Source organism: Pleurodeles waltl, chromosome 2_1, assembly GCF_031143425.1.
Source record: "Pleurodeles waltl isolate 20211129_DDA chromosome 2_1, aPleWal1.hap1.20221129, whole genome shotgun sequence".
Classification (NCBI taxonomy): Eukaryota; Metazoa; Chordata; class Amphibia; order Caudata; family Salamandridae; genus Pleurodeles; species Pleurodeles waltl.
In genome coordinates, this window is record NC_090438.1 from 47,038,651 (window position 1) to 47,063,308 (window position 24,658).

A 24,658-nucleotide genomic window follows, 5' to 3' on the forward strand; every position below is an offset into this window, starting at 1 on the left:
ACCCAGCCTTACGAACTACATTACGCAATTTATCTTTATGACTGTATAACTACACCCTGGGTGAATTATAAAAACGCTCTTTAAAATTTGTAAATATGGGCACAGGTCCGTGAAGAAGTGAAGGGACTTTCTTTTAGGGGAAAAAAGTGAGTCAATATGAATGATGATAAGACAGACAAAAACAAAAGGAAGTCTCAGTTCAACTTAAGTGTAATAAAACAGCCACATGAAAAAGGTTGGTGTATTGCAAGGATGTTGTTGTACACATTAGGTCCAGCAGTCAGGGACATATAGAGAATTTGAAGTGATTCCCGGGTTAACAGGAAATGTCAGAATGTGGAAAGTTATGCATTTCACAGGGCTTTGTTGCCAAAAGAAAGGTAATGAGAAGAAGGGACATAAAGATGGTATACAAAGCACCTGAAATTACCCTTCCAGCTAGAGGTGTGGATGGTAATCATCAGGATGTATACCAGATGCATCCTGATGGGAGGAAGGTGCTACCATGCTTTAGCCCCACAACCATGCAACAATCTGACAGTCTCAGCACAGAACCCTCCAACTAGGGGTGTTACGGCAACTGATGCTAGTGCCTAGAGATGCTTCAGAGCGCTATTTAAATGTATAACTTAATATGAGCTGTATGGTGCAGTAGAGATTGGTACACACAATGTAAGAGTTCTTGTAGATCAGGGTTTGTTCACAGGTGTCCCTGCGAAGTCCCTGTGCATGTCAAAGGCAGCTGGGCGTGAACTCAGGTATTAGGCTGGAAGCTTTATGGAGGAAGCGAACTTCTTGAGATCAGCTCAGCTGTGGCTCTAATGAGAATCCGAGAGAGATGTGGTAAAGGGAACATTATGAGATTAGAGGAGGGAGCCTGCGCTGGCTGCAGGAGGAGCAGTAACTGAGATGAGAAAAATCTGACGTGCTGGTGCATAGATGAGGAAAGAGCAGGGAGGCATCATGAGGGAGACATTGTGGGATGAACATCAAGGTTAAGTTTTCTGATAAGGTGTGTGCCTGACAGATAGCTCAAGTAGGCAGAGTCTATGGCTATGAGTGTAGTAGTGTTTGTGTAAATTCCTTGGTCTGGTAGTTTCGGCACAGAGCACACTACAGGTGGCCTCCAGGCAACAGGCCTAGGTAGGATACCTAGGGAGAAGTCAAGTGGCCTTTCCTTTCTGTTTATTGTGGACTGTGGACAGCCCTTTTTTCTATAGACCCAGTTTGACTTAACCTTTGTCTTATCTTTTGTTACCACCTTATAGTTTCCTTACTCTTGTTTTTTTCAACTTTTTCAGTTTTTCTTTGTATGTCGATGCACCATCAAAGGGAGGATGTGAGTTATATGTAATATTTTATTTGTGTTTTGCACACAAAGAGTTGGCATAGAATCTGGAAGCTTGAAAATATGGTTGAAGTATGGGTGGGTGTGTGGTGGTCATAAACGCATTTTCTTTTATGCTGCAAGTGGATTCGGATATATGTTTTTTTAAAATGGGTCAAACAGTGTATCAAACAGTGTATTGTTTCTTTAGACTATGCTTCAGTATCTATGAGCAGTATTTCCCAGCACCAGTGATACTGACCTACGATGCAGGAGTCATACAGGAAATCTCCCACCTTCCCTGTGTCCCGCCTAGATTGGGATAAGGTAAAGCAGACCTACCTGAGCAATGAACCGATACATCAGTGTGGCTTTGTCCGGGGTGCTAGCTTCACACCTATGGCTGTCTGTTGGAGTCCAGATCTCCACCCACTGCCTGCCACAATAACATACAAGGAAACATTGAGAGAAATTACAGCTGATGCAAGGTTTCTACTGGCTCAGGCAAACTACAGGCTTTTAGCGCCAAGTCTAACCTTGTGCAGACAGATCATTTCACATGTTTTTTATCAAAAGATTAATGCAGCCAGCCAAAGGAGGCAAACTATGGAAGAGGAATGTCATATGTGAAACCAGTAGCCAGGCTTGAGGCATCAATCATAGAACTAGACAAGCAAAGTTAACATTAACATAATTAACAAGGTCATTCACGCTGACAATAGACATCTTGAATCCTGCAAGGATCTGATCTCTGTGACCAACACTTGGAGTCTGCAAGGGCACTCTTAGTACATTCTCTACAGCACGGTCTCCCGCGCTGCAGCGAGGATCTTTAAAGGAGGTGTGGCTTCAGCTGTTTCCTGAATTGGAGAATTTGTAGATGCAGTTATGGCTCCTGAACACAAAGACGGCTTGCTGCTTTGTTTTTTTTTTGTCACTTCTTCATCTCCAGCGTGATAGGATGCTCGCTGTTGATGTGCCAGTAGCTAACGCAAGTAGTGAGCGTTTCAGCCAGATAAGTGCCAGTGCTGGTCGTAATGGCTTTATAGATGCTGCAACTGGTTTAAAAAGTGGTCGGGGCTCACAAATGGAGCTTGTGGTACATCACTAGGGTCTGGGAGATGTACTCATATGTCTTCAGGTCCTCGATGAGGCATGCCTCTGCGTGCAGGATGCAATTAAGGGGGCGAGTGTGGATTTTGAGTGGCCGTGGAACAGAGGGTTCCTACTATCTGGATGGAGAGTATGTGGGCTTGAATAGCAGTTTTGAAGTCGCTTTCTGGGAGGAATGGTTTCACTTTCTTCAGTAGAGAGAGCTGGTACCAAGCCATCTTCATTTTCTTGGCGATGTGTTCTCTGAGGGTGAGGTTGTGGCCAGAGTGAATGCAACTGACTTGGAATTGGATGAAGTGGCGGATCGTCTGTAGTGGCGAACGGTGTTGCTCCACTACTTTCAGGCACCCACCATACCTTGAAACGAAAGGGGTTTTAATTATGAATTTTAGTTTTGGTGCATATTTAAACTGATATGTGGTAGGGCTGGGTACAAAATTAAGCTCAACCATCTTGTATAAAAAGTTATTAGTAATGTATGAGCCAAAAGAGAGCCAATATTAAATAATACTGGCAGTCCCATAGCAGAACTGTAAAATGAAAATCAACATTAAAATATTGCTACTGGCATGTTAAGCCCTTTTGCATATGTTTGCATGCTGGATTAATGCTGAGACAATGTCCTTTTCTGTTTCTGGTTGTCTGAAGCACTTCTGCTTAGAAGCCATGGACTAGTTTTCATTTTATAAAAAATGCCTTTTTCCACAGGGGCCAGTCAGTCACTGACAGATTTCTGTAACCACACCTGAAATGGCCAATGTCTCAATCAATGCCTAGCAAGATGTCAATAGTCAAACTGGTATGCAATGAATGTGCAAGTGAACAGGCAGTATGCTTTGCATGGAGTAACTGGATAAATTATGGAAAAAGGCCAAATGTTATCCATCCTTCACTTATTTAAGCTGTTCACTATAGTGCTTACAATTTACCTTCTCGTCACTGTAGAGTCAAGTTTTGGGATTACGCTAATGTAAAGCTCATCTGCACACATTTGCCTGGTGAATGGGGAAACAATGTTCTTTAGCCTGAAACCCTCTTGGCTCAGCTGGCGATACTTCATTTGCTTACCTGGTGACAGTCGGAGATGACCTTTACACCCCATCACTTTCATAAGTCATCAGCCACCACTGATTGGAAGAAGGGTTGGGATTTGATCCCGACCTTGTTCATGTCACTGAGCCAGGTTTATACTAGTTGTTGCTTGTTGTTCTCGCCAAACAGTAGGAATTTTGGACCCGATTTATATGTTGGCAGAGTGGGAACGGTGATGGGTTTCCCTCTCCGCCAGCATAATAGTCCCCCTTCTGAATTTAGACGTAGGCGCACCATATTTTCACAATGGCGGAGATTACTCTGTCTCTGCCATGGCCAAACTTCTCCGGTAGCACGAAGGAGGGAGTGTTGTCAGAGAACTGGCTATATGTCCACCAGCACAATTTAGATGAGCAGACATATAGTCATTTTTAGGTTTCGCCTGCACACCCGCTTGCGCGCATGCTTGTGAAATCTTTTGTTAGTAAAAAACTTAAAAGGGGCTTGGAACTGGCCCCCTGCTTATCTGAACTTACCATTGGCTTACTCCAACGTCGCTCTGATTTACCTGCTTTGGATTGGCCAGCACATCATCTTCACATCACTTCCTGTCATGCTCTTCTTCGCTGATATTGCCGTCAACTTGCCTGTGGACCAAGTACTCCTTCCAGCCACCTCCTATTGGATACTGGCCAGTGTCCTTCCTCTGGCTGCGGCGCTGATGGTACTTCTTTTTTCTTCTAGCATGCCGTCTTCTTACTTCACTGACGACTTCTTTCTTCGTTGCTGTCCGTCTTCTTTTTTCTTACAGATTGCCATCTTCTGTCTTCTCACGTCTGCACTCTTCTCAAGTCTTCTGTCTTCTCTCTGTTCCCATCTTCTCTCTTCTCCCATCTTCTGTCTGCTTCCGTCTTCTCACGCCTTCTGTCTTCTTCTGTCTTCTTCCATCTTCCGCCTTCTCTCTTCTCTCATCTTATGCCTGCTTCTGTCTTCTGTCTTCTTCCGCCTTCTGTCTTCTCATATCTTCTGTTTTCTTCAGTCTTCTTCTGTTTTCTTCCGCCTTCTTCTGCCTTCTGTCTTCTCATGCCTTCTGTCTTCATCCACCTTCTGTCTTTTGCTGTTTTCTGTCTTCTGTTGTCTTCTCTCTTCTTTCTTTTTTCTTCTAACACGCATGCCAATACGTTTCACCTTTGTCTTTTTTTCTACACAACTGGCTTACAAATATTAGGAAAATGTTACAATAATGTTTGTTCTTACGTAGAAAAAAAAGACAAAGGCGAAACCTATTGGCTTTGCCAATGCTTGTTTCTGTCTGTCACTGCCAGGCAATCCCTGGCGGTAGAGGCAAGTAAAAAGCAAAAAATGCCTTCCCACCCCAGTGTAAGACGACTCCCATAGGGTAGGGATTTTTTTATTTTTAAAAAGAAAATCCTGCATTTCTTTTTGAATATAAAAAAATGTAATTATGACAGATGGCTCTATCAGGCTTGACTTCCATCAAAGTTACAAAGAATTGACAGGAACCACCATGATGATGGTTCCTAACAATGCTAGAAATGTCGGACAGCCTAAAAAACATTTCTAAATCTAGCAGACAGCATCTCCATCAGGGCCCTGGAGTGAATTTCTACGTCACCCTGGTGGAGAAATGGGCCATCAGCCAGTATATAACTCTGGCCCTCTGTCTTGGTGGGGTTGAGTTTCTGGTCATCCAGGCCCGGATGCAGTGCAGGCAGTATTTGTACTGAGGACACTTTGAACTACAGATGCGTGTAGTTGACAAATTGGTGAAATTTGATGCTGTTATTGGTGGGTAATGTCTTAAGGGGCTCCAGGTGGAAGATAAATAAGGCAGGGAATGAGTAGGGACACTGTAGAGCTCCAGAGGTGATCGGGATGTTCCTGAACCAGGAGATGCCCAAGTAAATGAACTGGTGCTCATTGGACAGGCAGGAGGAGAACAAAGTTAGTCTGTTTTCAGTAAATCCCATTCGAGACGTCGGGCAAAAATTCTCAAATGTGTAGATGACGACAGAGAGGTGCAGCAATATCAGGAGGAGGGGCTCCCTTTTGTCTATGATCAGGAGGGCGATTATAATTTGTATAGTCGCTGTGTACATGCTGCAGCCTGATCTGGCATATCCTGAGAGCTTCTGGAAAGATGCTTTGAGAGCTTCTGGAAAGATGCTCTGAGAGCTTCTAGAAAGACGCTTTGAGAGCTTCTGGAAATACGCGTTGAGAGCTTCTGAAAGATGTTCTGAGAGCTTCTGGAAAGATGCTTTGAGAGCTTCTGGAAAGATGCTATGAGAGCTTCTGGAAAGATGCTTTGAGAGCTTCTGGAAAGATGCTTTCAGAGCTTCTGGAAAGATGCTTTGCGAGCTTCTGGAAAGATGCTCTGAGAGCTTCTGGAAAGATGCTCTGAGAGCTTCTGGAAAGATGCTTTGAGAAGAGTCATTGATAATGGTGCGTAGGAATGAGAGAGCTTCCGAGGAGAAGGCTTTAATAGAGGGCAAGGGTAAGACATCAACTGGTTAGGAGTTATTTGCGTTAAGTTCAATGCAAGTTAAGCATGTTAATGAAGAGCACTTATTTACTGGTAGTGTTTCTTCTCATGCACTGCAATACATGTTAATGGAGTATTTTAGATAACCCATCGCCAAATACTGTTCAATGTATGTGAAAAAAGTTACGTTACCCTCTCACCACAATTGTCAATGCATGTTTACAGAGTGATGAAGGTCTGTCTATCACCAAGGCCAGTCCAGCACATACCAATGGTCCTCAGTTGTGAGGGGTTGTAGTCCTACAAGGGCGTGATCCAGGGGTTCACGTTTACCTACCCTGAGGGGGACTTTTCCACGCTGATAATTTCAGCTAGCTCCACAGAGCATGTCAACTCCTCCGAATGGTTATCGTAAAACTGCACCATATTTCCCAGTATCTCAAGGGGAACCTGATCTGAAAGAAAGGAAAAAACACCACTTGGCAACTCCACAGATCTGTATATTCAGAGATTGCTGACTAGCACAGTAGAATAATGACTTTCAGAAGAAACATCTAACTCCAATGCACAGAGCACAAGAAAAAGCAGCCTACCATAATGAACAGGCCAAAGGATGAGACCAGAAAGGCAAGCACCCAATACCCAGAGCAGAGACCTGTCCCAACAAAAGGTACACCCCTATAACATAAAGAGAACCGATAGCTGCACCAGAAAAGTCAACCCACTCAGTGGAGAAAACAGACATATGAACACAGCAACATAATTCATCTACAATTCGAAGAGCATTGACAGGACTCAAAAAAAGTACCAAACCTCAACATAAACAAAAAAGATCTATATCTGAACAGGGCAACACAATCCTAACTCCCATACAGAGCTCTCAGCCTCGAAAAGATGCAAACTCTAACATAAAAAAAAACATACAGAGGATTTTCACTAGAAAGGTCAACCAACACCAAATGGACAGAAAAGGCCAGACCCCAGAGAAAGCACCAAAGCCAAATACAGAAAGAACGGACCTGATCCTGAGGAAGGCAGCAAAATCCAAACACATGGATTAAAGATTTGAACCTAGAAAAACACCCAAACCATCCACAGAGAGCAGAAGCTTGAGCCTAAAAAGAGACTATTTTCGGTAATATACAAGGAGCATAAACTTAACCCTCGATGAGGCATCCAGCCATGAGAGTAACAGATAATTGACCGCACTAGAGATAGACCTCCCTAACTCCCTCCCCTATTCACCCAATACTCTGCGCTTGCTTCACAGGTGGTGCCCCCTTACCTTGTGATTTCCTCTGAGGTTGCACTTTCTTCCTATCACTCGGAGGGGTGGATACAGACAGAGGTACGACTGGATCAGGAGTGGGGGTTTCTGAAAAATAAATATAGAGACAAATACCATCAGCCACTTACAAAGTCCACACCATTTACTCAGTTTCCTCTGGTGTCTATAAAAAAATAGGGGTTGTTACTGCAGTATTTAATTATATGCGTTATATTTCTTCAACTACAACTCATACTCCTGAGGCATCTCCAGACCATGGTGATCTAAAAGTCTGCTCAAAGACATCTGCCTTTTACAGGCATTTGAAGGTGGTCCTAGTTGCAAAGTAGACTGGATTCAGCCCTTGCATATATGTAAACTTAAGGCTAGTAATCGAGAAAGTAATCCTGGTTTTAATCGGGAGCTAACAAGTCGTATGTTTTTGCCAGCCATCAGATTGGTAGGCACTGGATAACAAAGTGCATTCCCACTGAAAATGTGTTGAGTGAAAAGTGGCTCTGGTAGCCAACTAGAGCATGCACTGATGAATCAAAACTTAAGAACATGAAATCTTTCATTTTACACAATTCCTGCTGAGCACAAGTTTCAATCAGGGACAGGCATCCAGGGAGTAATGCTCACATAGGTTGCCATTTTAGAATTAGGTGCAGTTTAAAAATACAGCAGTGACATCAAGTGATAGGCATGGAAGAAACACTCTTACGGGTGTACTCATCCACTGCCTGAATTTCGTGTTGAGGAAGCTCTAAAATAGTTAAGCACTGTTTGATTTTAAAATGTGATATTGGGTTGAATTTTGATGCGCTGCCACATACTGTAAAGCTAACAGGCATGGAACAAATACAACAACCACGGTCACACCCTAGTGGACAGTTTCACATTTCTGAGATTGCTACAGTATTCATGTTATACACTGGTCACAATAAAGCCTAAGAAAGCAAGAACCTACTGGCTCACTCATGCAAAATTCCTGTGTGTGGGTGTGTGTGTGTGTGTGTGTGTGTGTGTGTGTGGGTGTGTGTGTGGGTGGGTGTGTGTGTGGGTGTGTGTGTGTGTGGGTGTGTGTGGGTGTATGTGTGCGCGCGCTGTATGCACGTGCTGGGTGTATGTGTGCCAGCGAATGGTACATTACATGGAAGACTAAGGGCCCCTTTTTGGAGAGATCCAGGACTGACCAGAGATGCACGAGTAGGTAGAGCAATCCCCCAGGACAGATTTGTGTATTGCTGCATTCCTATGAGCTGGGTGGGACACAGACTGGAGGGAGAAGAGCTAGGCCTCCCCTGTACACTTCAAAAGTGCTCTTTGATTCCAGGAGAGGTCACTGCAAAGGGGCCTGGGTACATCTCTGGAAGAATATGGGGCTGAAAAGAGAAGAGAAACATAAAGAGTAGTGCTGGGTTAACCTTTTGATGCACATATCACTGTAGCTGACATCCAGATATGAAACTCTACCCACTCCTATGGCCTGTGTTGTGGGGCTATTAGATTAGCAGTCACCCCTGCTGTGACAGACTTCTTTCTGGAGAAAGAGCAGAGGAGTGGGCTCTTCAAAAGAAAGCAAATCCTCAACACAAATTTCAAAGACTCTAAATCATATTTGGTGTCTTGAATGGACTATGAGAAGGGGAGCTCAAGGTCCCCAAAATGACCAACTGCAAAGCAGCCAGTTAGGCTGTGCAAAGGAGAAGCTCTGCAACACTTCTGCCTGCAACTAGGACTGGGGCTTAAGGTTTGCCAGTCTTCCAGCTGGGTGCGAGGACATCACCCAGGGAAAATCCAAGAAACCTAGAGCCTGGAGCACCAGTGCCTACCTGCTTGCAAAGACCAGTGTGCCCTGTGAGTAAGAGGAGATCGCTGATGGGAGCGAGGCCTAGTGGCAGATCCTGGCAAGTGGAATCCTGTAGCATGGTGTGAGGGGTGGACTGCCATGGCGATGGGGCTGTTGTCTGTGTGCAGTGGGAAAGCCGGTAACCTTATATGCCAGAGGGTGCCGCCATGAAGTGAACCATGCCAGCTGGGCTGTTGCCAGCGTGCAGTGCAAAAGTCAGCCACCCTATACACCAGAGGGGGCTGCCGTGATGTGAACCGCACAGTCAGCCCTTTGCTTGTGAGGGGTGTGAAGTCGGCAACACCGTATGCCAGAGGGGGCGCCGTGAAGTTAACCATGCAGATCGGGTCGTTGCCCATGTGTGGTGTAAAAGTCAATGACCACAGGGGGGGCTACTATGAAGTTAATCGTGTCAATCGGGCTGCTTCACATGTGCAGTTGGAGAGTCAGCAACCCTGTATGCCAGAGGGAGCTGCGTTAAAGAGGAGCTTGCTGCTGTGCTGATTGGGTCATTGCCAAAGTGCAGAGCAAGGGTAGTGACCCTTATGCCAAAGGGGGCACGGGAGGGGACAAGAATCGTAACCTGGTTTATGCCACTGTCGAAAGGGGAGGCTGCTGTGTTGACCCATGCAGGCCATAACCATGACTGAGGGTCAGAACCACAATCTGTAGACCCCCTCCCCAATCTGTGGGGAGGATCCAAGGAAACTTACTGAGTGGCACACTCTCTAAGCCCCATGTTGTGCAATCAATGCTGGAGCTGGTAAGACTGATCGAAGGACCAGAAGGCCCTGGGGGAATTTGTCTGCCAGAGAGCGCTTCAGTGCTGGAACACTTTTGACTTTTCTAAAAGAGTTGGTATGGGACTCCTGAGAATCTCACTGTTGGTGGGGCCTAATCTGAATGTCACCTATAGTGACTGGGGAATAACCACTACCACTAGTGAAAGGGAAATGAGCCTCAGGGGCCTACCTATTGAACCCTACAGTCCTGACCTCAGGGGCGGCGTCTATCGTCTGTGTATGCCGGATTTCACTTTGTATTCAAATATAAATACTGCTTCTGTCATTAAGAAGTATTTGACTGGACAATTATCAATTGCTGCTACTGAATGTATTTTGAGTTGTGAGCCTGTGTTACCCTACCCCCCTGTATCTGCCTCTCCTCTGAAAAGTCTTTGGACTATTCAACACTTGATACTATTGAGGGTCAAGTGCAGAAGGGTGACTTGGCCTAGTTGCTCAGAATCTTTTGTAGGTCAGGCCCCGGGACATCAGGAGTAACCCCATTGGTTGTGCCAAGTAGCCCCTGCTTGCCTTGTGACTCTCTGAAATGGGCTCTAACAGTACTTTTACAAGTAATATGTTTATGAATCTTAACTTTCTCCCTCATAAAAGGATAAACTACTGTTTTGTTTAAACCAAATTTACAAGCTTTTCTTTTTTGCAACAGAAAACGCACTGTTGTTTAACAATGTATTAGAACTTTTCTAGAAATGTATTTTTCACTCATTTATCCTTTAAAGATTTTAGTTTTGTGTAGGTTACTAGAGGTCTGTAAGGTATGTTTCTTCTCAATTCATTAGATCAGATTAAAAAATATTCCAGTGTGCACTGAATATTTTTCCTACTAAATTATGTTCTATGTTGTAAGTTCAGTAAGATCAGTCTAAAATTACTATAAATCTTGCTTTTATGTCCTCCTTTTGGTGTTGAATAATAATCCTTCCCTTTTGCAATGTTGTACGTTATCCTTGGCTGTAACTAGAACTTTCTCCGAATAGCCATGCGTTCTAAACCACTGCAGCATTTTAGATTTTTCCTCCTTATTGAGCCCAGATGTGCTACAGATTCTCCTTGCTTGTAGCAATTTGATAAAATTAAATGCCATTTCTGGGAGTCAGGTGAAAACTATTAGCATATAATATACTAGAAGCACTTATTCTGTACATGATACATTTAAAGTTACGATTCAATTCCTTTTCATTAAGTACACATTATTTAACTTTGTGTTCCTATCCCTTCCAGATATCTGTAATTGTGGCACACAATATTATCATCTCAGAGTAGCACAACATGTTTTCCCATGGAGGACCTGCTCCTCCTACCAGTCTATATGCAAATTGTTGAAAATAAAATTATTCTGTGGTACCCATCACTAAATTAGGCAGTAACATTTGTGAATGTTGGTGTAGCCTAAGAAGTCTCCACCTTAAAAAAATGTTTACAGGCTGTCATACCATTAGGCTGTGTTATGCTTGTATACAAAGAAGTTATATTTAGTGCAACCAATAACAAATCTTCCCCTTCTTTAAATCAAATATGTGTGCAAGAAAACCACTCAAATCTTTGATATGTGATGGTAGCGTTTCCACCAACAGTCGTACAAATGTGTAATTATAGGTAGTAAATAGAAGTATTCTCATGCTTCATGGCAAGTTTTGTATGTTCCGTCGAGCATGGGCCAAGACAACAGCAGGAGCTCAAAAGTGCCATTTCCTATTTTAATTGCCATCGGATTATTTTCTCATCCAAATGCAGAAAACCCTTTTAAGCTGAATTGTACCACATTGTGGCAAGAAGGTAGAACTTTACTTAATGAATGTACATTGCTTGGTATTACCTAATTCTATTAAGTAGTTTAAAAAACAAATCAGCTTTTAAAAAGGTGCTCAGGTTGGGTATGTAGAGGTTAGAAGAGACCAAAGGCTCTGCACAGCAGAGGTCAGATGCCCATGAGGGGTTGGATGTATGGTCTTGCCGGAGACCAGTCCGTGTCCCGATCCCTTTTGCTTATTGGAATAATAACACAGTAGCTTTTTTTGCTATTTATCAGATCTGCTGATCCTCCACAGAACAATCAAGGGACCTAATGGAAAACCATGCTGTAAAATTGTGTTTTAACTGGGAACTGGGGAGATCCCCGAGTTTCTATAAATTGGAAAAATAAATATTAAAAAAACAAAATTCATTTATAAAGTAATGGTGGCTCTGAAAAGAGCCTTTGTGTTTATGATGTGCTTTGAGCAGACATAGATCTATAGAAGGTTGTGTACAGTGGAGGTTAAGCATCCATGAAGGCCAGGCTCTGTGCCCCACCTCCATTGTGAATAGCTGAAGTCTGTGAGCAGTGGGGGGGTTCAGATCCTCATGGAGTGTGGGGTTCAGGGAGCAGTCAAAGGTCAGGCCTAACGGCCCGCCTTTTCACAGGTGAAGGCCATGCGCAGTTGGGTCTGACACCCATTTGGGGGAAGACAAGGCCCTATGGGCAACCCCTCTTACTTACGTGGTTTCATGTAATCAGTCACTCTCTAACGTACAGTTTCACTCACCCATCTCTCACCATTCCCATTCAGACACAGACATGCAAAACAATCAACAGAAATTATTATCTTTACCTAAATCTTAGAAGTTGGCTCTGAATGCAACATTTGTTCTTAAAACTTTTTTTGTGTGTTTCTAACGTTTTGGGGATAAACAAAACACAACTGTAAAAGTGGAATATGAATTCAGCTTGAAAATATATATATTTGTTTTTGCATGTCTGCTGCAGTAAATTAACTTGATGTGTTCATGCTTGCACACTCTCCATACCAAGCAGTGTAAGCCAATAGTGTGGAAGACTGCATCACTCTCATATTGCTCCTGCTGAAGAATGTTTGGGTGAATGTTTGATTGGTTCCGCATTCCGTCCATCCAGTTACGCTATCCCACAGTGTTTGTGTTTTGCCTTGCTTTTGCCGCCCTAAGTGCGCCGGGTATGCCCAGACGTGGGTCCCGGGCTCACTGTGCCACTGGATTCAAGCTAGCCTGGCTGATGAGGGGTGAAACCCTGAAACCGGTCCCAGGATGCTTGTTTCCGGTCCAGGGAGAACCTGGCCTGGCAGTTCGGGCTGGACTGTTCCCTTGTGGAACAGGGTCAAGACGGATTTGCATATGGCTGGGTTCAAACTGGGGTGGCATGGTGAGCAAAATAATGGATGGATTAAACCCAGATCTGTGATGGGGGTGAATGTTTGATTGTTTCCTCATTCCGTCCATCCAGTTACGCTATCCCACAGCGTTTGTGTTTTGCCTTGCTTTTGCCGCCCTAAGTGCCCCGGGTATGCCCAGACGTGGGTCCCGGGCTCACTGTGCCACTGGATTCAAGCTAGCCTGGCTGATGAGGGGTGAAACCCTGAAACCGGTCCCAGGATGCTTGTTTCCGGTCCAGGGAGAACCTGGCCTGGCAGTTCGGGCTGGACTGTTCCCTTGTGGAACAGGGTCAAGACTGATTTGCATATGGCTGGGTTCAAACTGGGGTGGCATGTTGAGAAAAATAATGGATGGATTAAACCCTGATCTGTGACTTGGGGTGAATGTTTGATTGCTTCCGCATTCCGTCCATCCAGTTACGCTATCCCACAGCGTTTGTGTTTTGCCTTGAAGAATGTCCTGTGGCAATCTGTCACTAGGAGGGCTGGTGTGTGTTATGCAGCAGAAGATGTGAATGCCTTCTCTTCAGAGCCCCTTTTCCTGTCTGTGGCATTAAATTAGAATTGAAGCTAAGCATTAAAATCTTGCACATCACAGATGTTCCAAAATAATATTTTCCCTGACTTCCCTGTCTTACTTTCAGCTGTGTGTGACGTAGCTGGATGAGAAATGTTTTTCTCCAGCACAGATCTTGAAGAACTTTGACAGAATGTACTCGGTCAAGACCTGGAATCTTTGGCTTGATCTTCATTTCTCTCTTAAGCAGCTTGCTCTGGATTCCCCCGGTGCTGCCAAGCTAGACCATAAACCGTAGATGGAGTTTAAAAACAAACTCTATCCCCAAAAAAGTACAAAGAGGCAAAAAACCTAGCTAACATCCTATGTTGTAGATCTATATCAAAAGTAGCTTATTGAGATGTTCAAAAAGGACAAGTACTTGAATGTGGCAAAATAAAGGAACCAATTATATCTTTCCAATCCTGTCCCTAGCAGCAAAAAGAACAGAGGTGCAAAAAACCTAGCTAACACCCCATGCTGTAGATCAATTTAAAAGAAGTGTAGTGAGGTGTTCAGAAAGGACAAGAACTACTTGAATGTGGAATAATGCAGGAACCAATTAAATATTTCCAGTGCTGTACAAGGACTCATAAATCCTCCATGGCCCAACGGCCATGCAGTTCCAAAACAGATTAAAAACATGGAAAATTGGAAAAAGTACCAGTACAGTACTCAGTTTCAAGTTCCTCGTAGCAAACCCCTAGTTTCAAACAATAATAAATAGTTTGTTTGCTTATTGAACTCATCCTTTTTAAAAGCTACAGGATACCCAGCACCAGTTTTGGACATGCTGTTCCCGATCCCCAAGAGTGCCACAGTGCCATAGCATTATTTGTATTGGTGCCAGAGAGGAACTGCAAATAAAAAAAATCCTAAGGAGCCATCTAATTGTTAAACAATCCACTTTATTTGAAAAACAAGCCCACAATATCTAGAAACGAGGAGCCTACCCTTTGGAGGACACCATTTTTCTTTTGTCTCTTGAGAGGGAGAGAAAGAAATTATATCTGTTGGTATCATGGTATCTTACCCCACTGGTAAAAGCCAGAAAGCAACTAGGATTGCCGAAGGACATTCCTCTGCTCAGCTACACCAAGATGATGATAAATCGCTGGGACTTCAACATCAAGGGACTGCTGCAACGCCATCTAAAAGGAAGCCTTTGGTGTGGCAAAGTCTACTCATCCTGCAGGACAGGAAACAGTAAATGTACCTAATGTGACCAGCTGCTACAGAGAGGAAATACTCATTTAGTATGAGAAGCATGAGAAAATATGTCCAGGGCATGCATCAAAATGAGTAATTCCAAGCAGAGAGGCTAAGGCAGTGATGGGAGGAAGAAAACAGGGGTGGGCACACCTCAAGGAGTTCCACCTGCCATACCACCCTGGCCTGAATGCACCCATTCTCGGAAAAGCTAAGCAGGGTTGGTCAGCCTGACCCTGTTTAGCGCTTTTGAGATCGGGTGCATTCGGGCTAGGGTGGTATGCTGTAGGCAGCGAAAGCTGCAGTATCCGGACTCTTGTGCTGACACAGTCCACCGGCCTGAAGCCTGCTGATCTCCACAGCTGCACACTTCCCTTCACCAACTGCCCTCCTTCACAAACTTGCTACGGTGGGCCAAGCACACCCACTGTCTTGCACCAGCCTTGCAATCGCTTCCTCTCCACTTAAACACAGCCTCAGACCGCCCTTTCTTTAGGACCCAGCCCTAGCAGCAGCAGCAAACCAGCTCACCACCAGCAGCCTCATATTTTCACAAAGTGCCTCGCCTTGCTTGCCACTGGGCTCTAATGCACTCTCTCAGGCCACAAACATCTATAACTAGCGGGGGCCGCCAGACTAACACTCAGCAGCTGAGTCTGGAGACCGGAGTCTGGAGACTCACTGGATGCTCACAAGGTCTCCAGCGCTCCCTGCTGGCCTCAGCACCACACCCCATAACACCACTTCCTTTCCCAGGGACTCTGGGGAGACAGGTTCCCTTCAAGTGGAGCTGTGACCACATGTTTTCTTTTTTCCAAGCACAGACCCCCCTAATATGCAAATACTGTCTATGCCCAGTGCCGTCCCGTTTGCAGTGTGCACACAGAAAGTGAAACAAGGTTCTTACCATGGTCAAGGATCCTCGTTGCCAGCGGCCTGGCTCTCTGCCTCCCTCTGCCCCGTGCTCCCGGGCTGCTGAGGATAATGAAAGGAGGGAGGCCTGGATCCGGAGCTGGCACCAGTGTAGCAGCTTGCAGCAGCTCCACACTGAGTTGGGCCAAATGTGCACAGCAGCCCAGTTATGGGCCACACAGCGCACGTTTGCAGACTGTTTGCACTTGAGCTGTGTGGCCCATAACTGGGCTGGAGCGCATGCCGGTGAGCTCCACTCCACTGCCGGCGATAGCAGAGTTTTTGGCTGAACTCCACGCTCCAAGCGGAGCGGGGAGTGCCCAAAACTCTGTTAACTCTGCAAGCGGAGCAGAGCTCACCACCCACCTCTAACCTACCCACAGATGTCCAGCAACAAGGATGTAAGGAAAGACACTTTTTGCAGATTTACCCCCACTGTTTTCCCCCATCTTGACTACTGGGCACTGGTGTAATGACTCAAATGCCCTGAGCCCTACTAATCAGCAATGCATGTGCAATGCATGTGCTCTGGCATTTAAAAGTGTATGTTTAATTGACTTATATCCAATTTGTATGAGTTAACTTACTTATAAGTCCCTATCAGATGGTACCAGGGGTACCTAGGGCCTGTAAGTTAAAGTGTTTCTCGCGGCTGCAGCAGTAGTTGCGCTACCACAAGCACGACTAGTTGTGCCACCACGAGTGAGAAGCTGCACCGAAGTTGGACTGCACCTGCTGCACCTTGGGCTAGCAAAGAGAGGACTGTGTGCGGTCGTCACCGAGTTCCATACAAGAAAAGAGACTCTAAGAATCGGTTGGCTGACTTCCTGTGCCAGCACCAGGGCCACAAAACCTGAAGAAGCCTGTCTTGGGAAGCTGAAAGCCCATGTCAAAGGATCGTCGCTCACCGCCAAATGCAGCCCGGGAGTCCCAGTGCTCAAAAGTTGCACCCGAATCTGCTTGAATCAGGAGAGCCGCCAGAGTGCAGTTTGGTCACCCAGAAGGAAAGTTATTGCCAGGAGAACGGAACCACTGGGTTCACTGGGACCAGAAACTATAGTCCAGTGGCAACTAGACTTTTACTGGACCCATCAGCACTTCAAGGGACATCGACCCCTATAGTCAAAATTGCACGAGCATGGCTTTGGATGGAGGAGTAACCCCAGGAAGCCCCAGGTCAGCATCCTGCATCCCTTACATCAGGGCCACTCCATAGAAGTCAATGACAAGTTGCCACTAACACTAGAATTGGACTGGAGACTGCTGTTTCTTCAAAGGTAACTGTTACTTGGGACTTTATTAGTCCCCCTGACCTTCTCCCTGCCGGAGCTGGTAACCCAAAGTAACTGGAAGTGACAGCACTTGGTGCATCATGTTCATAAATTCATAAAAATACAGTCTATTTGTATAAATTGGTGCTGGCTTCTTGAGAGTCGTGTTTCTCTCTTATTCCATTGTTTGGCGCTGTTAAATGCTTTACGCTTGTTCCTTTGTTTAAACAGGACTGCTCGAAGCCACATCTACCCACGATTGACCTAAAGTTTGACAAACGAGCCAGACTGGGCCCAAGAGCGGTTTGTGAGTTTATTACATGGTGAAGACTCATAACCACACAATATCAGAAAACACATTTCCTCACACCGGCCGAAGAGGAGTAAGAACACACACTACTTTCACCAAAGTTTCCACCATCTACAAACACTGTGCATCTTATCTCCTAACCTAGTAAATGACCAACCTCTGCATAACCCTCCGTTGAGTCCTCCATCACCTCATTATTCACTCACCAATCCTAACCCGATCAAAAACCTAGTCCACCTTCTTGCCAGCATGAGAACACACTGAAACAAATTGTTTATGCAGTCAACAGACATTCACTCAACGATCACATCACCAACCAACACTCAAGTAAACCTACCTTCTTCAAACTCTACTGTCTCTCCAGCAAGAGACACCACCAAGCCACCCTCACTGTGGCTTTGCGAGCTGGAGCTTTTACCAGAAGAACGGGTGAGCCAAACAACAATCCACCACTTACTCCATCACTGACAAGACAGGCCTTAGCAACTGCTGCAACCCCAAGAACAATCATCTACTTCTCTCATTTCACCCTTTCAGCTACCATTCTAGAGCGAGTACCCAACAGAGGAATTAGTATCTGAATGTCCCTTGGAATTGCAAGACTTCAAAAATGGGAATGGGAGCAGTAAAAGTTTTTGGACTTCTGCATCCCCACGTATCAGAAGAACAGCTGACCCCACCCAATTTACAAGGTATTGGGTGAACTTCATGTCACACCCATAAACACCTTTCGGAGCCTCGATCATTGTGAGATCCTCCAGTAAGAACAGAATACACTTATTTGATCTACACAGGTCCACCTCTTCATCAGCAAAACCTGGCTAGGAGAAGAACACAGATGCTTTTGCGACAGAGAGGTCTACTAAACCACTTCAAGACTCTAATGACTCTTAACGTTTCAGTTGGCTCTCAGAGACACGCAACAAAGTGCTTCTCCTCACAGCCTCAAGAAACCAACATCATCACCAGAAGGTGATGATGGATCAACTGGATGTAAGGACACAAAAATTAAACTAGAACCCTGGAAAGAAAAACATGACACTGATGTAATAAGCCAACTGCAGAGACAGTACAGAATATTAAAGCAACCATCAAGAAAACGTACAGATCAGACTTTCCACTCCACATCTTTGATGGTCATGACAAAGTAAAGAGTTATTTAAAACCATCTCCAATTTCCATAACTTGGATTACACACATTGTTTGATCATTGCACTGAATAAAACTACAGCCTGAAGGCTCATTTTCAAGCAAGGGCAATCAGTGACACAATGCACTTTCCAAGCCTGAAAACGAAGTAAACAAAACACTTCTGCTGTATAAATCTTAATATTATTCATACAAAACACTCAAAAAATCCTCTATCAAAGCAGTTCTTAAGCTGTGATCTGGGACCCCTGGGGCTTATTCAGCGGGTCTGCAGCTACTTAGAAAATTAAATCATATTAACAGATTAATAAAGTGTAAAAAAATGAAGCAACTTTAAAAATGTAAAATGTTCTGTAAAAGTGTAGGAATCTGAAATTGGAGGCTAAAAATGAAGTTGGTATCCTCAGATTGATTTGTGGGAGCACAATGGCTGGCCTCAGATACATTTAGAAAACTCAAATCTTCCCATTCAATTTTTGTTTTTTTTTCATATTTGTGAATTAAATACAATATTTCATAATTTGTGTATTTGTTCAATAAATACTTGTATCTGTATATTTGTGTATTGTTTGCAGTTCAAATCATCAACATTTCTTAGACCAGGTCTCCAACTTCTAGTAATGACTAAGTGGGGGTCCCTGGACTCCAGTAATGATTACATGGGAGCCCAGAGAAGTCCAAAGGTTAGGAACCACAGCGCTATCATATTTATGGATATGTTCAAATAAAACAGACGATATGCATACTACATTTGTACATCTTCTCTGTGACCCAAATTTTAGATAACTATTTTAATACAGGCATTATGAGCAAATGTATTTGAATAATTACCCATAGAACCACTTATGTTCGATCTCTTATGCTAACTTAACTTATGGAAATTAAGCTAAGACAATACTCGGTCTCAGTACTCAAGCTCAGCCGAGTGTAGGAAAAATGAGCTCAAGAGGAAGTGGTAGGCACTTAAATTGCTGGATCATCCATAAGGGAATAGTTAGGGGGCAAAAACAGCACTAGAGGCTAGAGTAAAGAGGGCCTCTGCGTTGCATCAGGCATTGTAATTGGCAGACCAGATGGGATTGGTGGTCTACAACTGTCAACAATGGGAATGCACTGTTGTAAACTAACCAAGAGATTTAACAATTTATGAGAAAATGTTTGGCGCTTTAGATCTTCAGTTCCGGTGACAGGTAAGACTTACCCTGGTTTAACAATTAGGACTTGAGTGCAACAATTTTGAATGTGTACTTCAAACTAGAGAGACTGACAACACATGCTTTCAACATGATGCAGTTATTCAGTGTAAACTAGATACAACAAGGTCACAACATTTACCTCTCACTATTCAACTTGAAACTGTTTCTTTCTAGCTTTCCCAGTCAACAACTGCCATTTTCTAGACAATCTCTAAGACAAACATGGACTCACATAACGAGATCTCACCCCCTGTTGGTCCCAAGGTGGAGGTCAAGATTGTCTTTCACGAGTAACTGAGTCTGGTATTAACAGTTATCTTAATTTGAGTGCACACAGAGCCAGACTGACACTCTCGCCTTTCCCCAGGAGGTTGCAGACTACAGAGCTGCTTTCAGAGTTTGATGGTCCACCATAACTCAACCAAAGCCCCCATCACCCAATTACAGTATGTAAGGAAATGTCTCTGTTTGTATGGTCACTCCCAAGTTTTTCGACTGACGCTGATGGTTTTTCAACTCTGAGAGTGCACTGAGCTCTGCTAACCAGACCTCAGTGGCAGTGTTCGGAACCTAAAGTGTATATTGAATTTGGCTACACACAGTTGGAAATGGTTAACTTACCTGTAAGTCTCTAGAAAATGGTAACTTGGTACCCAGGACATGTAAGTTAGAGGGGTACCCCAGGGATTGCAGCACTGATTGTGCCACTTTGGAAGTCACTAAGGGCCAGATGTAGGAAAATCCGATTTTGCGACTTGCAAATTGCGAGTCTGACCGACTCGCAATTTGCAAGTCGCAAAATCGGATGCAGGATGGTGTCCCTGAGACCATCTGTGAATCACAAGGGGGTCGCAAAGACCCACCTCATTAATATTGAGGTGGGTTGCAATTTGCGACCCCCTTGCGATTCGCAGCACTCACAAGGATGGTAGCCTGCTGGAGACAGCAGACCACCATGTCTGTGACTGCTTTTTTAATAAAGCAGTTTTTGTTTTTGTATTGCAAAGTTGTAATACATTCGAAAAAATGAAACGTTTTTGTTTCATTTTTTTCAGAGCCATTCACAAAGGCTTGAAATGGGTGCTAACTGCGAATTGCTTTGCGACCGCGTTCGCGGTCACAAAGCAATTCTACATCGCTATGCGACTCGCAAATAGGAAGGGGAACACCCCTTCCTATTTGCGAGTCGCATTCCCATTTTGCGAGTCGGTAACCAGGTTACTGACTCGCAAAATGGGAATGAGCATTGCGATGTGCCTTTTGCATGGCGCAAACAGCGAAATTCGCTGTTTGCATCATGGAAAACGCTTTCTACATCTGTCCCAAGTCCACTACTGCAAACTGGTAGAGCAGTCGTGCACTGCTAGCCCAACTTTGCCATTGAAAGCAATGGCAAAGCCACTTCAACATATGGCACTGGCATGACATGCACTTTACATGTCCTGACAGTAAAACATGCTAAACAAGCGTTTTTACTGTGGACATGGTCACCCAATTGGTAAGTACAGGGTTACATGCTGACCCCTCTGCTGTGCTAACTCCTGAACCCTGCGACCAGTGTGGCCACTCCAAGGTATCAAACAACTCATCACGTTGAGCCCGATCTGTGTGTAATTAATGTAATGTGTTGCATTGTTCAGCCTTAGCTAAGCTGCCATTTTGTGCCTTTAAAACTCCTTTGCCTTCACAGGCACACATGGAGCCTGCTCCACAAGAAAGCTTTCTGCCCTCCTGCAGAGACATGCCAAGAACTCTCAGGAAGGAGAAAAATGAGAGACTGCAGGCCAGGGAGGTGTCACCTTCCTCCTGCAGAAAGCCACTTGGGTGTTAGGCCCATAAAGCAGGTCTCAAAGGTGACGCCACCTTTGAAGGGCAGATGTGTAGCACCAGGGGGGAGGACTCCCCAGTGTTGAGGTCGACAGGCTAGCATGGGAGGCAGAGAGGGGAAACCAGTTGCCAAACCGGTTTCCCAAAATGCGTGTAGCCCTGAGATAGCCACACTACTGGTGGGCTAGTGAGGTCTGTAAACCAGGGGAGGGGTCTCGCCACCTTGGGAATGGGCAGAATGATGATTTCTGGGATACCCAGATGCCACACACAGGAAGTGATCACCAGGTGGGAGGGAACCTAGTAGCTCATTGGGTACCAACTGGGTCCTGCCCTGTGGGCAATAACAGGGGCACCTCTGGCACCTAGACCTCAGATCTTGAACGGGATTGCCCTACTGTACTGAGGGACCAGCAAAGAGACTGTACCAACGAGGACTGCACCTGCTGCACCTGGTGGCTAGTGAAAAGAGGAACAATGCCTGTCATGTCCTGCTCAGAGAGAAGTAGAGAGAAGCTCTCTCCAGAGCCCAGCTAAGCCAAGAGAAGTCCAAGGGCCAGCTGGCTGGTCTCCTGTTTGCAGCACAGCGACACAACAACTGCAGCAGTGTGCTGGGGCAAGTTGGTACCCGAAAGCCTCCATACCACCGCCACCGTGCAGCACCTATTGACCAAGAGTAAATGCTCAGAAAAGCACCTGAGTTTGCAGAGCCCAGGAGTGCTGTTGGACCCTCAGAAGAAAAGTTATCGACCCAAGAAGGTTTGGCCTGTGACCATAACAACGGGTAGTCCTGTGGTGACTGGACTTCGGCAAGACCGGAGAGGACTTTGTGGGACGTTGACCCTGCAGCCAGGACCCCGTCGTCATCTTCGTGGCAGGAAGACTTCTGCCGACAGCACCACATACTCAGCATCCTTAGCATCTTGATCATCTTTCATCCCTTGCATCAGGACCACTCCATAGGAATTCATTGCAATGCAGATAAAGTGCCTGAAAGTGCTGAAGCACTGCTTTTCCTGTGAAGGTAACTGTCCTTGAGGACCTTGCTGGTTTCCCTGGCTAGCTCTCTGCTGGAGTTGGTTGCCCCAAGTATTTCTAACCGACCGCATTGACACTTACCTAAGTTTTCCTTAGAAAAGTTTTTAAGAGTCCAGTTCATTGAATCTGCCAAGGTTTGTTTGTGGTTAAGTGAAATTGTGTTGATTTATTATTGCTTTTAAAATCTAAACCTCCGGAACCCTCCAGTGGATCTTTTTCATTCTAGTGTCTAAATTTTTATAAAAATACAGTCTATTTTTATAAATTGGTATCAGTTTTTCTGAGTGTCACATTGATTTCTTCTTTAATCGTTTTGGTGCTGTTTAAAGGCCTAAAACGTATTCCTCTGTCTAACACTTGCTACTCAGTGCCACATCTAACCAGAATTGAGCTGAGGGTTTTACAGAAAAAACCTACTGGACCTAAAGGGGTTGTTAAGGGAGGTAGCACAACCATACCATATAATACACCACAAGTCCTCACACAGTACCAGCCTCTTGCAGCACAAGGCTTGTATGAACACTTTGATTGATTTTGGTTTAAAAAATGTGACTTGCAAATATTTTAGGAACATTATATACTTTTACAATAATAATCAAGAATTTGTTTAATTTACTATTTTACTGCAAAACATGGCAAGAACAGAGGTTAAAAGAAGGAAAACCTGCTATGTTAGGAGAGTTACCAAAACCAACAGGCTTAATGCTGACCAAATGGTAAATGCCTCCCTTTTGGCCCTGTCTTGGGCTATCCTTTGAGCAGAAGACCAAACACACAATGCCTCACTCTCACCTTTATGTTCGTTCTGTTTGAGGAACTCCAGCTGCAGTGGCTGCCCCGCTTTTGCTGCCAGAGCGATGGGCGTGTGTTGACTAAGCTGGCCAGAGGAGCAGGTCACCTGAGCCCCTGAAAAGACCAGTAGCATTGTTTCTGAAATATTGTCATCACTCAGTACTGCTTGGCAAAGTGCCTGGGGGAGAGATGAAGAACAACTCATTGTCAAACACTTTATGGGAGCAAATCATATAAGACCAGGAAAGGAGAAGAAAAGTTATTGGAAAAACAAGTCAAGAATTTGAAAGACTCCTAACTCTTCAGGTCTCCTCCACTCATACCACAATTCTTTCCAGCCCCTCGACCTCAAACAATAAAACCTGGGTAATAATTCTTCCACACAGCTACAGAGATGAAAGCTGTAGCATCCAATGAACTCAAAAACCAGGTGCAATGCTAGATAGAGTAGCAGATCTCCTCAACCAATTTACCAAAATATTTCATTGAGAATAAAATCGGCCACATAAAGAATAATATTTTTTTTAAAATTGACCCAACCATGAAATGGACCAAGCCATTAACACCAATAGAATTGTGACGATCACCAAGAAACTCCTTTATGGTCGTCAGATACCTCTCTCATAAAATAGAAGCAACTCTCTACTCCACCACCACTGCAGAATGGTGCTCCTTCACTGAACTTAGTGCATCTGATGCTGCCTGTGTCCTTCTCCACTTCCAATTTGTGATTTATGCAGGAGACCAAATTGCATCTTAAATTATCAAACAGATTGATGAGTCCATCTGCCACTTCTAGCCGATGAATGATTTTGTATTCCATTAAAGAGTCTGCTATGCTGATCCAAATTCTGGTCAGGTCTCAAAATAACTTATATTCGGGGCCTACATGTTACTATGTCAAAAGTGGAAGATGGTAGACCTCATCTTTACTCCATCAAGGATTCCCTCCACCAGGCTAGTAGTTCTGATGCCAGAGCCCATTCTCCATGTTACTACTGGAAGTAGCTGGGCTCTGTTTTATGAATAGTTGCTTGAATGCTACCTCTGATTTGAGATTTAAGAGTCTAAAACACGTTCCCGGTTGGGTAATCTGCAATTGGCTTTACACAAACTTTTCTCCTTAATTAGAAGCTACTACATTTGACTAAGGCGGGCATGTCCTGCATAGCACAATGAGGTTGTGGCCGATGCCAGATTTTGTGGGTAACTATGAGTTATACCACATGGTTATCCTGAAAATCTGGATTGGGTAAAAGCTCACAAATGACATCCCTCGATAGAGCAATTAGGTAAGTTATTTCTTTAGCAGCAACGCACATACTTCTTGC

At 44.5% G+C, this 24,658-nt stretch overlaps 1 protein-coding gene across 4 annotated transcripts in view; it reads right to left on the minus strand.

Annotated features, from left to right (window-relative positions):
• The window catches only part of LOC138261056 (arf-GAP with Rho-GAP domain, ANK repeat and PH domain-containing protein 1-like), a 214,305-nt gene that overhangs the window by 53,705 nt on the left and 135,942 nt on the right, over window positions 1-24,658 (minus strand). For all 4 annotated transcript variants that reach the window (XM_069209692.1, XM_069209676.1, XM_069209685.1 and 1 more), the window contains 4 exons: window positions 23,328-23,505; window positions 7,261-7,350; window positions 6,313-6,430; window positions 1,670-1,763 (listed from right to left, as the gene is read on the minus strand). In XM_069209692.1, coding sequence (XP_069065793.1) covers window positions 1,670-1,763; window positions 6,313-6,430; window positions 7,261-7,350; window positions 23,328-23,505 — 480 coding nt within the window. The remainder of the gene's footprint in view (window positions 1-1,669; window positions 1,764-6,312; window positions 6,431-7,260; window positions 7,351-23,327; window positions 23,506-24,658) is intronic.